General features: G+C 47.3%; 2 protein-coding genes across 2 annotated transcripts; one reads left to right on the top strand and one right to left on the bottom strand.

Annotated features, from left to right (window-relative positions):
* Positions 1-2,008: 2,008 nt before the first annotated feature.
* On the top strand, positions 2,009-8,138 carry BHLHE41 (basic helix-loop-helix family member e41). Its single transcript, XM_043881942.1, has 6 exons — positions 2,009-2,295; positions 3,077-3,776; positions 3,916-3,979; positions 4,302-4,409; positions 4,736-4,847; positions 5,319-8,138. The coding sequence occupies exons 2-6, from the start codon at positions 3,388-3,390 to the stop codon at positions 6,434-6,436; spliced, it is 1,791 nt and encodes a 596-aa protein (XP_043737877.1). The 5' UTR covers positions 2,009-2,295; positions 3,077-3,387; the 3' UTR covers positions 6,437-8,138.
* A 5,811-nt stretch (positions 8,139-13,949) lies between these two features.
* On the bottom strand, positions 13,950-16,190 carry LOC122679963. Its single transcript, XM_043880812.1, has 2 exons — positions 16,174-16,190; positions 13,950-14,679 (listed from the first exon to the last, which is right to left on the bottom strand). The coding sequence occupies exons 1-2, from the start codon at positions 16,188-16,190 to the stop codon at positions 13,950-13,952; spliced, it is 747 nt and encodes a 248-aa protein (XP_043736747.1).

Raw genomic sequence — 16,190 nt, 5'->3', positions numbered from 1 at the left:
TCCCTATCACTAACCTGAGATATCACATTAGAGTTTGGCTTAGTTTGCTCAGCGGAAGTATACAGCTGGACACAATTAGCCTTTTTCTAAACTGTACTTTTACTCTGTCCATCGGTATGAAATTATAACAAATTATGACAATTAATTAAGATATTTGGGTTTAAATCAATACGTTTGGGGCTAGATGCCAATGAAATCACTTACTGATTAAAGACTGCCACTCTTCCTTTTTTTTTTCATACCTTTTACTTTCTCTACCATGGGCTCCAATACTAATGTCTCTCCCTTTCCCATCTCTCTTCTACACACACACAACAATAACAAATGTGCACCCTCCCTCTTAATGTAAATTAAGAAATATCCCTGAAACCACTAGTTAACATCTAGATCTTGTCCTCACTGTTCACATCCAGGGGTAACAGTGAAGGATGCAGACATTGGAGCCCAATGTCTGTGCTTAAATCCTAGCTCTGGCACCATGAGCATATTTTATCTCCCTATGTGTCTGTTATCTCATCTGAGGAGAGGAGACAATAATACTATCTACCTTCCATGAGTTACTACATTAAAAGCCCTTTAGAATGGTGCCCAGTACTCTAATTGTAAGTGCTATATATTTGTAGCTATTGTTACACCCTCCTTGCAGCAAAGTGACATTCAGAGGCATTAAATGATGCCTGATGTTCCAATAGGCAAAAGTCTGTGAAAGAAAAGGAGCAGGATTTTGAGTTTAAGGGGAGTGAAAAAGCAAGAAGAGTGAGGTGAGAAATTTTAAAAGACAAAAAGGAAATAAGACAGCAAAAGTTACAGGGAAAGACTAAAGCAGACATTTAATGAGGGGAAAGGTAAGAAGAGAAAAATACAAGGTGAGGGGGGAAAAAAAGAAGTAAAAAGGAAACGAGTAAAAAGGTCGGCATGAAAAAGGAAGAAATGGAGGAATGAGAGTAACAAAAGAGACCAAAAATGAGAAAAGACTCCACTTAGAGCCTGAGCTATCAGAAAAAGAAAGGAGTGAAAGAGAAAACAGAAATGTTGGAACAGAAGAGATAGGGAAGAGAGGGAGATGAAAGTGGTGACAGGAAGGCTTCATTTTTCAGCAAGGCCTCTCTGTCTTTGAATTAGGGGAAGTTTACATTCAAAATTAACACACCTCTGATCGGCCAGAGTTCCTTCCCAATTCTTCCTATTGCCTTAGAGTCTGCCCCGACTAGCTCCCTAAGGTTTGTCCTGGTCGGCGTCTGCCTTGCGTCTGGTCCGCTCTACCCTTAAGGCCAAGACGCAGTCTTCACTACGTTTTCCCTAAATACTCCAACCATTCTTTTCAAGTGAAAAATTAGCTCTAGAGCAAATATTTACACCCTATTCCTTCTCCCAACCGTCAGAAACCTATAAGGGGTGGTGGTATTTCATCTTTTAAAATTATTCACTTTGAAACATTCCTCGCCCCTCCTTTTTTTTTGGGGGGGGGGTGTTATTTAGAACAAGAGGACAAAACGATACAGTGCCGCAGGTGTATGCCGCTTTTAGACCTACCATTTGTCCTTCCCACCAAAGGGAATTAATCACCCAATCACTTGGAAACGAGAGGCTGGCTCTAGGTATAAAAAATACGATCAGTATTTAACAAATACTTTTAAAGTATTATCATCATTAAATTGCCTGTTTGGTGCAAAATACGCCTCCCTCTTGGAGGAAGTCGAGAGACCTTAGAGGGCCCTCTGGGCAAACGGAGCGGACGGGCCGCGAGCGTCTGCTCACGCCGGGGTGAACCTGGGCCGCCGCCGCCGCCGGAGTCACGAAGCCAGACGCGGCGCGTCTCCGCCCAGGACCCGGGAGACTGCAGCAACACGGCCGCAGCCCCGGCGGTTCCCGGAGGCGGGGAGGAGACGCGACTCCCGCAGACACGTGACCTCCTCCCGGCCGCCGCTTCCCGCGACCCAGACTCGTCCCCGGAACCCGCGCTCGGCGGGGCGGGCCGGGGGACACGTAGCGACGGCCCCGGTCCCTGCTGCGCCCGGGTGCGCGTGCATTTCGGCGTACTTCGCCCCTTGATTCACGTGCCACTGGCAATAACGAATGTTTCGGGGATCACCCGGGAGAATGCAGGAAGGAAAGACGTTGGGTTTGAAATCGATCTACTTGATACAGATTAACATATCTTCTCTCCATCCTTGCCCTGGCAGAAGCGAGTGGCGGCAGCGGGGCCAGAGACCTGGGGGTCCCGCAGAAAGCTCTTCCACACGCTTGGTCTCCAAGGTCCCTGGCCCTCCGCTGCGCAAATGCGGGCACCTCCGGGTAACTCTCACTAGCAGTGAGTCATGCTCCCGGGATGGCTCTAGGGAAAGGTAGCCCCGCTCCGCTCGCCTGTGTTTTCCCCGCGCCGAGCGCCGCGGCTGCAGGGCGAGCGCGCGCGCGCACGGGTTCCCCGCGCAGTGATGTGGCAGCCGCGGCAGGTCGGATCACGTTGCTGGCCCTGTGCTGGTACCCGTTGGAGACAGGATTAAGGAGGGAGGCTTTGGAGGTGCCAGCGGTAGTAAACGTGGGCTCTGCACACTCCCGGCGTCGCTTATCACACGCGGGGGGAGGGGGCGGGGAAAGCACGCAGCGCCACCCGAGACGCGGAGGGGCGGCGGAGTTGAGCCCGCGAACGAAACTGCTGCATTGCTTCTCCGCCGTCGCCCCTCTCTTGCCACCCCATCCTCTCCCCTCCCTCCCCGCCGCGTTCCTCCGGGAGCGCCTGAGGCCCCGAACGTCGTCATCTGCGGCTGTGACTAGTGGCACCGCAATTCCGGCGGCTGCGGGAAGTTTGGGTGGCCCAGGGACACCGTGTGGCCGAAAGACACTGGGGTTGCGACATTCTGTCCTAGTGGCTCCAGTTGCATTTATCTTATATCCTTCAGGGAGCGGATTTCAAATTGTCCCTTTTCGGGACAACCTCCAATCAGGGCTATAAGGGGTTCCCCCCCACCCAGGCCGCCCAGCGGTGAGCAAACAAGTTTCCAAATTGTCCTCTGGGACTGAAGTTGACCCACCGCGAATTCTCTTTCTCTTTCCTTTCTCTGGTCCAAACCAACAGCACAGTCGGTGGAAAGGCAAAGAGCCACGTTCACGTTCCTAAACCGTCATGACGGACGGGTGGAGGGAGTCGCACTTCCGAGGCGAGGAAGCCCCGGCGGCCCCGCACCCCGGGCGCCCCCTCCCACTCCCCAGCTGACTGCACCGCCCTCGGGAAGCTGAAGAGCTTGGCTGGAGTTGTTTTGCCTTTCCGGTGGCCCTGATCAGGTGTCCCCGCCCCCTCCCGCCGGTCGCCTCCCCTCGCAGCCCGCTCCCTGCGCCCCCTCCCGGCCCGGCCCCTCCTCCCCCGCCCCCCTCCGGGCTGGACCGCGGATGGTACGTTCCGCACGTGAGCTGGGTGCTGGTCTGGCCGGCGACGCGCGTGCCCTGTGGCCAAACACTGCCCGGAGTGAGAGCAAACTCCCAGCGCAGTGGGGCCGGCGCGAGTGTGCGTGCGTGTGTGTGCGTGTGTGTGCGAGAGAGCAAGCGCGGCGGGAGGGGGGGGACCAACTGCTTCACACTTTCAACACTGCACTGAAGAGGGAGAGAGAGAAAGAGAGAGACTGGAGACCTACAGATCCCCCAAGATCTCCCAAAGCTACCGTCCCACAGATTATAAACCCCAAAAATCGAAACAGAGGAAACGGACAGCGGTTGAACATGGACGAAGGAATTCCTCATTTGCAAGAGAGACAGTTACTGGAACATAGAGATTTTATAGGGTAAGGTGCACGCACCCTTGCGAATATCTGTCTAGGCTTCAGTTTGATTTTTTTTTCCCTCCTCCAGAAAGTGGTATGAAGCGGGCGAGGGCAGAGCCCCTCCCCGAATGGGTGCCTGATGCTGATTTCTGTTTTGCAGACTGGATTATCCCTCTTTGTATATGTGTAAGCCCAAAAGGAGCATGAAGCGAGACGATAGCAAGGTAAGTGTAGTTTCCGATGTTCCCCATAACCTGCCTGGGTAGTTAATTAGGGCCATTGATTTCACAGGGAAGCTCTGCCCGCAAATATATTCCAGCCTTTGAGCTTCCCCAACTGTGAATTTTAAGTGGTTTGTTGGATATTCTCAGGGGGAGATTAAACATCATACCTGAATTTAAATTGCATTTCAGAACAGCCCAGAGGAAAGAGGTGTCTTGGGCATAGTTTCTCACATAGTATTTGGGGGGGGGGCAGTATTTTTATATCCAGTAAGTGAATATTTAGCTTATCGTTTTTTCTCTTCCATGACTCTCATATTTGTAGGATACCTACAAATTACCGCACAGATTAATAGAAAAGAAAAGAAGAGACCGAATTAATGAGTGCATTGCTCAGCTGAAAGACTTACTGCCTGAACATCTAAAGTTGACAGTAAGACGCACATTTTTATTCTTTGCTGTTCTCCGGGGTCGTGTTAATAGCCTGGTTCCACTCCCAAGAGATATAAGAATAAATGTAAATATCACATGCCTTACAACTTGTGCTATAGTGTAGAGTTTCCTGCAAACTCAAGAGTAGGTGTTCACAACTGAAGGCAAGAAATCATTTATAACCTGTATGGTGGAAAACTCAAGAAGTATAGGAATAGTACTTCTTTCAAGTATTTTCTTAAGTTGCTGTGCCGAATGGAGAGCAAGCCAAGCCAAATGTATGTTTTTAAGTAACAAAGTGCCCCCTTCTTTTTTGCATCATTGCAGACTCTGGGGCATCTGGAGAAAGCGGTAGTCCTGGAATTAACTTTGAAACACTTAAAAGCTTTGACAGCCTTAACGGAGCAGCAACATCAGAAGATAATTGCTTTACAGAATGGTAAGTCAGTTTAGGGAGGCCAACCCACCCCCGATGAAGCAGGGCAACCCACAGAAGAGCAGTGTTAGGATTCTTCCCCCACCTCCACCTCCTTCCCAGGGCTCACTTTCATTTGTTAAATTGCTTACACTTTCCCTTCATTGGAAAGTGCCCACTTCCCGACGCATCCTAGAGGCTTCCAGCAGAATTCGGAGGAATCAAATTTTTATATAAAGTGGTGGTTGCGCCCTCTCCACTTTGGTTTCTCAGCTGGGACTAGAGCGCCCCCCTGCTTCCCCACCCCCGCCACCCCTACTCCTCCCACCCCTCGGCAACCGGTGGATAATATCATTCGAATACAGAGGAAAAACCGAGATCACTTTAGTCAGTGCAGGGCCCACGTGATAAGCAGATGTTTCAACGTCGATATTTTTCTTCTTGCCTTCATTCCTCTGTTCCCTTCCCCCGCCCCCCACCCCTTCCTCATCCTAGGGGAGCGATCTCTGAAATCGCCCATTCAGTCCGACTTGGATGCGTTCCACTCGGGATTTCAAACATGCGCCAAAGAAGTCTTGCAATACCTCGCCCGGTTTGAGAGCTGGACGCCCAGGGAGCCGCGGTGTGTCCAGCTGATCAACCACTTGCACGCCGTGGCCACCCAGTTCTTGCCCACCCCGCAGCTGTTGACTCAACAGGTTCCTCTGAGCAAAGGCACCGGCGCGCCCACGGCCGCCGCCCCCGCCGGCTCCGGGGCCGCCCCCTGCCTGGAGCGCGCGGGGCAGAAGCTGGAGCCCCTCGCCCACTGCGTGCCGGTCATCCAGCGGACTCAGCCCAGCGCCGAGCTCGCCGCCGCCGAGAACGACACGGACACCGACAGCGGCTACGGTGGCGAGGCCGAGGCCCGGCCGGACCGCGAGAAGGGCAAAGGCGCGGGGGCGAGCCGCGTCACCATCAAGCAGGAGCCCCTCGGGGAGGACTCGCCGGCGCCCAAGAGGATGAGGCTGGATACCCGTGGCGGCGGCGGCGGTGGCGGCCCGGGGGGCGGCGCGGCGGCGGCGGCGGCCGCGCTCCTGGGGCCCGACCCGGCCGCCGCGGCCGCACTGCTGAGACCCGACGCCGCCCTGCTCAGCTCGCTGGTGGCGTTCGGCGGAGGCGGGGGCGCGCCCTTCGCGCAGCCCGCGGCCGCCGCGGCCCCCTTCTGCCTGCCGTTCTACTTCCTTTCGCCTTCGGCGGCCGCCGCCTACGTGCAGCCCTTCCTGGACAAGAGCGGCCTGGAGAAGTACCTGTACCCGGCGGCGGCCGCCGCCCCGTTCCCACTGCTGTACCCCGGCATCCCCGCTCCGGCCGCCGCCGCCGCTGCTGCCGCGGCCGCCGCCGCCGCCGCCGCCTTCCCCTGCCTGTCCTCCGTGTTGTCGCCCCCTCCCGAGAAGGCGGCGGCCGCCGCCGCAGCCGCGACCCTCCTGCCGCACGAAGTGGCGCCCCCTGGGGCCCTGCACCCCGCGCACCCGCACGGCCGCACCCACCTGCCCTTCGCCGGCGCTCGCGAGCCCGGGAACCCGGAGAGCTCCGCTCAGGAAGATCCCTCGCAGCCTGCAAAGGAAACCCTCTGAATTCGTGCTCCACTGAAGAGGGGACCAGGGGTCACGCGGAATAATCATATTAACAAGTTAAAACACCCTTAACGTTTTTAAGGGAGGAGTGTAAGAGATGCACGACAGGCTTTAAAAAAAAAAAACACAACAACACAGGTGTTTTGTGTACATGTGGAGTTCCTGTTTTGCTCACCCCCTCACCGCCCGCTATCCTCACACACCTACATCCCTTTCTTCCCCCGCAGCTGTCTAAGAACCTCATAGATACCGATTCTTTTCTTTCTTTGAAGAACTCCCCATAATAAGTTTGGCCTTCTTTTAGGCCACGTTCCATTCTCTTTTAAAATACAGAACCGAATTCTCGAGGAAGTGAGAACGGTCTGCTCTCTGAACCAGGGTAGGAGAAGGTAACGTGGAACCCCAGGTAGCTGGTCTCTGCCTGCGTCTCAGAGCTGCCCTGCCTGCTTTAGGAGGCTTTCCACAGGCAGAAGGAGGACCTTTCCGAATTCGACTTACTGTTCAGTATTTTGTAATGTTCAGCTTTTTTAAAGGCGTGCATTTGTCAAAGAGGAAGAGGGGAGAGAGTGCAGGCGCTCGCGTTGCAACCCATTCTGAAGTGGTTTGAGTGGTGTTTCTTACTTAGTACTTGCACTCGTTTAAAAGAGATGCGGAGTTGGGCCATGGTCGGAACTAAGTCAGGGAAAGAGATGGATGAGGAAGGCCAGAGTCATTCTCAGTACATTTGCTAGCACTTTATTGAGAAATTGACCGTGAATCAATTAACTCATCTTAATTTCATATATATACATATATATGTGGAATTTAGTGCCTCTGTTCTTACCCTGTCATCATTTAATCCATCGTTTCTAAGTTTGTATCATCTTCCTGTTAAAACAAAAAAGAATGTGCACTGAACTTTAAAAAGTCCAAACTGATTTATCGTATATTCTGTTAATTCACAAAAGTGGAGGAGGAAGGCATGGACAGTTTCCTTTGGAAATGCTGTAAACATGTGGAATGGAGCCCTGTGAGGCCTTCCTATCTCCAAGTCTATGTATTTTCTGGAGACCAAACCAGATACTAGATAATCACAAAGAAAGCTTTTTTAATAAGGCTTAAACCAAGACCTTGTCTAGATATTTTTAGTGTGTTGCCAAGGTAGCACTGTGAGAAATCTCACTTGAATGTTATGTAAGGGGTGAGACACAACAGTCTGACTATGAGTGAAGAAAATATCTGGGTCGTTCAGTCCGTTTGGTGCATTTGCTGCTGCTGTTGCTACTGTTTGCCTCAAACGCTGTGTTTAAACAACGTTAAACTCTTAGCCTACAAGGTGGCTCTTATGTACATAGTTGTTAATACATCCAATTAATGATGTTCTGACATGCTATTTTTGTAGGGAGAAAATACCTGCTAATGATATTTTGAGTTAAAATATCTTTGGGGGAGGACTTGCTGAAAAGTTGCACTTTTGTTACAATGCTTATGCTTGGTACAAGCTTATGCTGTCTTAAATTATTAAAAAAAAATAAATACTGTCTGCAAGAAACCAGCTGGTTTAGAAAAGTTTAGTATGTGAAGATAAACTAGAAATCATCTTTATATTCTAGTATTTTCAGCACTCCATAAATTCTATTACCGAAAATAAATATTGCCACGCTATTTTGTGATTTTAAAATTCTTACTAAGGAATAAAAACTTTAATATATGTATGTTATGAGATCGTCTAATAATTAAAAAGGCATAAGGGATGCTTGATTAGTTGTAAGATATCTAAGAAGACAGGGATGAAGGTCATTTAGGTTCTCAAATACCCAACTTTGTCTTTGGCTTGATATCACACATTTCAAATGTCTTGCAAGCCTCCAGGTTCTAGCTGTATCTACTTGCTTGTTCCCAATGTATTTACATGGAAAGTGCAAAAGAAAAACCTACCACTCACTCACCTAGTTTATGTCATGCCCAGTTTTCTAATGCCTTCATGATTGAGGGGTGTTTCCCTTTTCATCTTTGACACCAGATAGCCTCTGATATATGGCCTGGTGTTTCTCTTTCACTGGGTCCCATATAAATACTGTACCACTAATATCTCGGTATATTTTAGCTTCTTAAGCTTTCTAAAGTAAGTCTCTTGTGGGACTTTATTATGGAATTCAAGTAAGAGAAATAATTATTGCTAGACTTTTCTCAAGTTTACAATCAGATTTGTGATTTGATACCAAATGTGTGAAGGATTGTCAATATTTAGTTTCAATAATGTTCACAAACCTCTTTATTTCTTAGAGGTATTGAAATAATAGTCAAAATTTATGAGATGTAGAAAAAGTGCTCCCTCTGCTGACTTTATGGCAACCAAACTGCAAGTCATAGAAAGTGGAGCCGGAAGGAAGCTCAGAGAACAGCTGTCCAGCCCCCTGCATTTTAAATAGAAATGAAGCCCAGAGAGATCAGATATCTGCCCAAGGTCACACAGCTATCCAGAGCAAGCACTAGAGGCCAGATGTGTTCTATTTCCCAGTCAGTGAACTACTTCCCACTGCAGCATCTTCAACCAAATAAGCCAAATTTGATTGGGCAGCATTCAAATAAGCCACAGAACAAAGGAAACAAATATTAACATTGCAAAAGTACATAGGATTTTTGAGCATTTTAGCTTACTGAACTTTAAAAAAATATTCAAAGCCAAAATAAAGGAAAAAATAGCATTTTGAATACTTTGAGCTACATGTTAATGACATGTTGTAATAATACATTTTATAGCCAAAAGAGATGCAAAGTAAGTCAGGATAATAAAATGTTTTAGCATTTGTATACTTTTGGTGTAATAAAAGAAAAAACCTTAGGGTTGGGTCAGATTTTAGAGAGTAGTTTTTTAGTTCAAATGCCTTTATACTAACATGGTAATAAGATAAAGTTGCTGAGGATAGAGTTGCAAAATAATATTATCTGTACTACATCTGAAAAAAAATTTTTTTTTTTTACATCTGAAAAATTTTATTTTAGTCATTGATTTATTTTAATGAACCAAAAGACAAGTCATTATAATTTGCTGAAGAGGATTCTATACCTATTGCTGTGAAGTTTAGCCTAGATCCTTTGTAGTATATGTGATTTTTTAATATATCACAAATATGAATCTTAGGTCAATAATGTTTTTACACATATAGTATTATACTAATTAATTTTATATACACAGAGCTCTTAGCAAAGTTCATATTGAACTGATAAAAATCCTTTCCTACCCCAAAGGACTAAGCATATTTATAAGGCACTAGGAACTATAGTTTAATAGCTCTTTAAAGTATGGCTGGAGTTTTAGTTTCTATCATTGTGAAAACTATTTCTCATGTTCTTCTCTGTTACTAACCATAACAGTCCACAACATTTGTTATTGCCCATTACCTGAGGTTTGTTCAAAAGTATGTCAAGCCTCAGGCTGTTTCTGCCCACGTCACAGGTCAACTCTGAACCTCTTCATGAGAGGTGAACTCCAGCAGAGATTCTGGGAAGACAAGGCTGTACAGACTAGGCAGGACTTTTTACTTTAGACAGAAATGAACAGAGCCCTCATGAACAAATTAAGCCCATTATAATGCCAAAAGTTGGCTATATTATTGTGATAATAGTATTTTACTTCAGAGAGCAATCTGATGTTTTTCATTCAACAAAAATTCTTAACCTATTAGACCCGCAGATCAGTATTTAGGCCTACCCATTGTTCTAACTGTGCTGTTTTAAATAAGGCCAACTGGGTATACAGTGCATATGTGTGTGAAGTCACTTCAGTCATGTCCGATTTTTTGTGACCCCATGGACTGTAGCCCACCAGGCTCCTCTGTCCATGGGATTCTCCCTGCAAGAATACTGGAGTGGGTTGCCATTTCCTTTTCCAGAGGATCTTCTTGACCCAGGGGTCAAACCTACATCTCTTGCATTGCCTGCATTGGGAGGCAGATTCTTTACCACTGGGGTCACCTGGGAAGCCCCCATGAGGATGCGTAACTCCCAATACAGTGCATACGTAAGCCCAGTGTAAGTTCCAGTTTTTCATAGAACTTAATAAGGGATCAACATGGAAAATTATCATATATTTTCTATGATTAGGATGGGATTTATACTTTAAAAAAAAATGTGCAGCACATACTTTTAAAAAAAATGCTCCAGGAAAGGAATTGGACATTTGTCTTAAAATTAGGTTTCTTGTACTTGTTCAGTGATTCCACATTGAAAACTCTGAACAAATGTAAAACTAAACCTTTGTAAAAGTTGATGTTTTAAAATCTTGACCTAAGTGATGTCCATTTATGTGACTTCAGGGAATGATATGTGCCCCATGAAACAATGGTTGAGAAAACAGAAGCTTCTATGTTCAGGTGCCAACATTGTCTATTTTTTCTTTATTTTTTCTTTAGTATTTCAGTGAAAAGCTTAGTAAAATATGTTACACATATCTTAGAAAGAAATACCTTATCTGTAGTTAACCTTTCTCAATAATTCAGGGTCATTGTTATAAACATCACTTTTGCACTACGAATATCATCTGGGAAGACTGGAAACTGTACTAAATTCCTTTTTGAGTCCTTATATCTGCTTTTATTTCAGTCTCTTTACTCAGGGTCAGGCTACCAGCTTCACTTCTTGATGTGTCAGAGCCTTTGCCTCCAAGTCTTATCTAATTTGCTACTTCTGAATTACTGTAGCCTGGGAAACCATTTAACCAAAACCCCACCCTTTGAAACGCCTATAAAATGAGAATAAATACGTTCTAACAGAGTACCTGAGGGGCGCTTCTCTAAATTCTGTGAGCTTGTAGAATCAATGACATGTTGATCTTGCCAACTTATTTTCTTCCTTTAACTTTCACATTCTCAGCAATATTCCATATCAGAAACACTTATGCAAAAGCCTTCAAACACTTTATATTTAATCATTTTATTACAGAAAAATGGTTTTATTTTACAGTTACTACAAAATAAATTCCAATGCCAGAAGCCAATTATTTGATTTGATGAATACTCTTTCTCTTGGGTTGATAGGAATAGGGGACCAATGGCCTTCAGTGAAAACTGATCCTGCATTTTGATTCATGGATGACTCTGGACCCTGCTTCTGGTGTACCATCTCCTCTGCCTCTGGGTTTTGGATATCTTAGTTGGCAGGTCCAGATAAAGCACTCTGGGAACTGACAGGGAAGACATGTAGGCCCTGATGCAGCCTCTGAATTTAGACATGCCCATTGGAGAGCCTTGAGAGGTTCCAGACTTCTTGTGTGTGGATGGCAACAGACTCCTTTTTCCTTGAGCGTACACATTCAAGAAATAGGGATTATGGGCATTTGTTTTTCTCCTACTTTGTGTGAGGTGCTGTGGTAAGAGCTGGAAAATCAAAGATTAATGATCTCAGAATCGCAAAGTCTACTAGGGGTGACAGACCTACACTAAAATAAATTACAATGCAACATAGTAAGTGCTCTGTAGCTGTGATTATAATACTTGGGGGTGAAGGTTGCTAACTTCATCTGGGTGGACCAGAGAAGACCTTAAGAGGTAGCTCTGTTTTACAGAAGGAATAGGAGAGTAAGTCCATCTCCAAAGAGAAGGCTCTGGCGCAGTCTGGTCATGTGCTAAGCACCAGGACCGTTTAATTGGTTATATTTGCCTTGAGGTCTGAGTAAGTATTTCCTAACGTCTCAAGTCTCCTTCTAACTTGACTGCCATACTGACTCTCCCCATCGTCTCCTCCTGAGGATCTGGGCCATAAGGTGGGATTGAGGCAGGGTCATGGTATTTCCTACTGCAAAGAATAGTATTCATAACTTGATAATATCTAATGAAGTAAAGGGGGAAAAAATAGTACCTGGCAAGCAGCTCTGTCTCACCTCACCCATCAATCTTCAAAAGAAACTAAGGATGACTTCTTCCCCTACAGGTAGGGGCATGATTATCCAAGTGCTCCACTCGGTACCCAAAGGGGAAATGAGAGAAAGGAACCCTAGAGGGAAACAAGAATCCTAAAGCCTGTTTTTCCAAACCTCTGGGACAAAGCTGAAGCAGCCAACTAATCCCAAGTCAGGTAGCTCAGTAAGTAGCAGAATCAAAACTAGAACCAGATTTTTTGGTTTTAAGTCCAATGTTCTTTATACCATTATCCTATAGTATAGTAATTAGGAGGGCGATAGGCTGAGGTTTTCTCTTTAAATGAGGTAAGCCAGTCCATTTGAGGTCATAAGAAGCAGACTGTATGTTTTTGGTGAACAAGGGAAGATTAGCGCAGTGATAGATAGCCTTTTCAAAATTATGTCATAGAGCATGAAATAATTATGATGGTGAGATTCTGGACTAACAATTTTCAACGTACCCTACAAAGAACCATACAATTTTGCTGTCTACTCACTTTGGAGACATCCAGAAAGGTTTTCTCCTTGGTTTGGAAGTCCCCACATAATCTGGTGAGTTTACCACCTCTGTCTCTACCCCTCTGTACCTAGTGATTCTCAAGTTTCTCCATGAAAGAAGGGATCAAGCTAAGCCAAGCATCTGGACCGAGAGAATCTTTAGAATTGAGGAAGTAGAAAAGAGGGTGATTTGCTACAGTTTTTATATGGGGTATTTTTAGGGTGTTGTCAACTTTACAAGGCTTCCCTTGTGGCTCAGCTGGTAAAGAATCCACCTGCAATGCGGGAGACCTGAGATCGAACCCTGGGTTGGGAAAAATCCCTGGAGAAGGAAAAGGCTACCCACTCCAGTATTCTGGCCTGGAGAATTCCATGGACTTTATAGTCCGTGGGGTCACAAAGAGTGAGACACGACTGAGAGACTTTCACTTCACTTCACAACTTTACGGTTTCATTTTGAAGTCTCTTACATATGGGTAGGCATGCTGAGTATCCACCACGGAACTCTGTAAAACTTCGCTTTCATATGCGGCTTTACAGGTTCAAGCAGTGTTTCAAAAGCTAGTTTTGACAGGGGGACTGCAGTTTGGATTAAATTTCTTAAGACCTCAGTTACTTCGAGTAATTATAAAAATCCCTCTGACAGGGGATTTTAAAGACACCGGCTTCTCTTTCGGTGGTTTAAGCGGAGTTTTGTTTTCGAGTATATACGTGTTACGGGGCTTATCTGCATAGCTATAACGTAGCTGTGCTGTCCGCATGAGACCAAACTGGTGAAGAAACCCGACTAGCCATCCTGGCAAGCTCTGCAGACACAAGTGGGCGCGATAAAGGATCTATTTCTGAGCCCTGTGTTTGAAACGTACTCATTTAAAAACTGGAAAACCAACCCTAGCTCCGAAATCGCCGTTCGAGCGCGGCGTGGTGGGGGGAGTTAAAGCAAGAGGGGAATAATGTCATCAGCCTGCAGATTCAAGGAGCTCTAGGATTGGAAAGAGAGACGCATTCTTAGGTTGCCTAGCGATAAATCGGCCGATGATATCATTCTCCCGGAGGCCGGCCTCCCCCTCCCGTCCCCGCCCGGCTTTCCTTCCTCCGGGCCCCCTCCCCCTCCTCTCCCCCCTCCCACGCCCGGGTTCAAAGTACAGCCGAGTCGGGTGAGGGAGCCCGGGCCGGACGCGGCGCTGTCACGTGCACCCGCACATGCCGCGGCGCACGCTGCGCGGCACGTGAGAGGGGGCGGGGCGGGGACCTGGAGACTCCGGCGCGCTGCCTTCTGCGCCTGCGCGCTGCCCCCCTGTTCCCGCCGACCCCCTCCGACCCCCGCCCCCTCGCCAAGAAACGGACTCGAGGGAGCCGCTCGGCTTGGGGTTGGGGCGGATTGGAGGGCGGTCGGGCGGAGGGCCGAGCAGAGGGTTGGGCGAGGCGGTCGGGCGGGGACAGGGACGCACCCTCCCGACAGCTGCGCCGCACCCTGCTTCTCCGAGTCCTAGCGGGCCGGCCCGCGGTAGTCATTCCTCCCGAATTAAAGCTGGCTGTGACTCCACGCTCCTCGAACCATTCTGACACAGCAGTTTCCGAGCAGCCCTGCCGGGCGCGGGTTAGAGGAAGGTCGACAGCCGCCCCGGAGGGCCTGGGGGCGGGAACTTCATGCCCAGGCTGGCCGCAGCCGGGGGAAGTGACAAGCTGGGGGGTGGGGGTAACACCCTGTGACACACCCGGCGGCGCCGGGACGCGGGCCAGACCCTGGCCTGACCTGAGCACGTCTTGCTGGAGAAAACTCTGGCAGTGGCCGGGGGCAAGGTTGGGGGGGCGGCGTTTGGGGGAGCTTCTCTCATTGGTCTCAGTTTTGCAAATTGAATTCTCACTAATTAATCAGTAGGGGATTTATTTGTGATAAATATATTGGGACTTTCCAGGCAAGGTGTAAAGTAAAAGGAGTGAGTCTATGGCCCTAAAGGATTGTGCAGGGTGCAGTAAAGTGGAGGAAATTATTCAGGGGCTGGGGGATGGGTTTTATGTTATATTTTCAAAAATTATTTAGAAACGCTTTCTGTTAGGAAAAATGAGCAACTCTCACACTTGGGCTTTTTGAAGTGATCGCAGTAACTTGATTTTGTAACACGTCTGGAAACGTGCATGTTTATAAAGGATCTAAAGTGAGTAATTCCTCTGAAGGAATGTGGAGTTCGTGAGGCCTTTTGGCCAGGCGGGTGCACACGGCAGTGTTACAAAGATAGAGAAGCCTCTCTACCCCTTTGCAGATTTGGTTCTGGTCATGTGATGGAAAGTGAGCTCGGGGGTTGCCAATAATATTTGGACAAGTCAGGTGCCAGTATTTGCTAAGACGTGCTAGAGTGGTTGTAAACTCCAGAGTAAAGGGCACGCTGAGTGCCACCCTGGAGGCAGACTGCTGTGAGCAAATAGACATTCCCAAAGCACAAAACGAATTCATGGTTGTTTGCTAATAATATGTATGCATAATGTCTTGCAGGTTGAGTTTGAATAACACTTGTGTACCACCCAAAGTGTTTGTAGGAGACAGATTAGTTATCAGTAATACTCTGAAAGTTGAAAAAGCAAAGGTAGATTTTGAACATTCAGTCAACAAATATCTATCAAGCTCTTACTATATGCCAAGCATTGGCTTACAGCAGTGACCCATATAGACGTATTCATCACCCATCATGGTGCTCAAAACTTGCAATAAAGCCTTGCAAGTTCCCAGGCATTTGCCAACCAATTATTATTTATGGCCTCTAGAGATCATACCTCTCCCTGCACTGGATTTTTTTCAGTTGGTGCTTAGGAAGATGCCAGGCAAAAGGCATCAGTTCCCCTCCCCTCTCCCTTCCCTCACCTCTTGGAGCCTACTAGCCTCCCTGCTGCTCTTCCAACAGGACAAGCTTGATCCTTTCCCAGAATGTGTGCACTTGCTCATCCATCTGCCTGCCACACTCAATCCCCAGAAGGGGGATAGCTGATTCCAACCGCACCCCCACCTTTTTTTAGGTCTTTGCTCAAATGCCAGCTTCTTCAGAGAGGCTCCCCCTAAGCAGCCTGTAGGCAATATATAAAATGCCACTTATCTATCATTTTATTTTTGCTCTTTTTTCTTCATAGCAGGAATCACCCAGACATCATGTATGTACAGATTTATATGAATACACAGACATATAATTGGTTTATTGCTTGTCTCATTGGGATGAACGTGGACTTTGTTTTGTTCACAGCTCTTTGTCTAATGCCAAGAATGGTACCTGGCAATAAGTAAATATTTATTTGCTTTTTTTTTTTTAATCTGTTTTGGTTGTTTGATGCTGCGAGCCGGCTTTCTCTAGTTGCAGTGATCAGGGGCTACTCGTCATTGTGGTGCAT

The sequence above is a fragment of the Cervus elaphus genome, chromosome 22 (assembly GCF_910594005.1).
Source record: "Cervus elaphus chromosome 22, mCerEla1.1, whole genome shotgun sequence".
Classification (NCBI taxonomy): domain Eukaryota; kingdom Metazoa; phylum Chordata; class Mammalia; order Artiodactyla; family Cervidae; genus Cervus; species Cervus elaphus.
The sequence above is the reverse complement of the archived record's forward strand: the minus strand, read 5'-3'. Positions and strand labels throughout refer to the sequence as shown.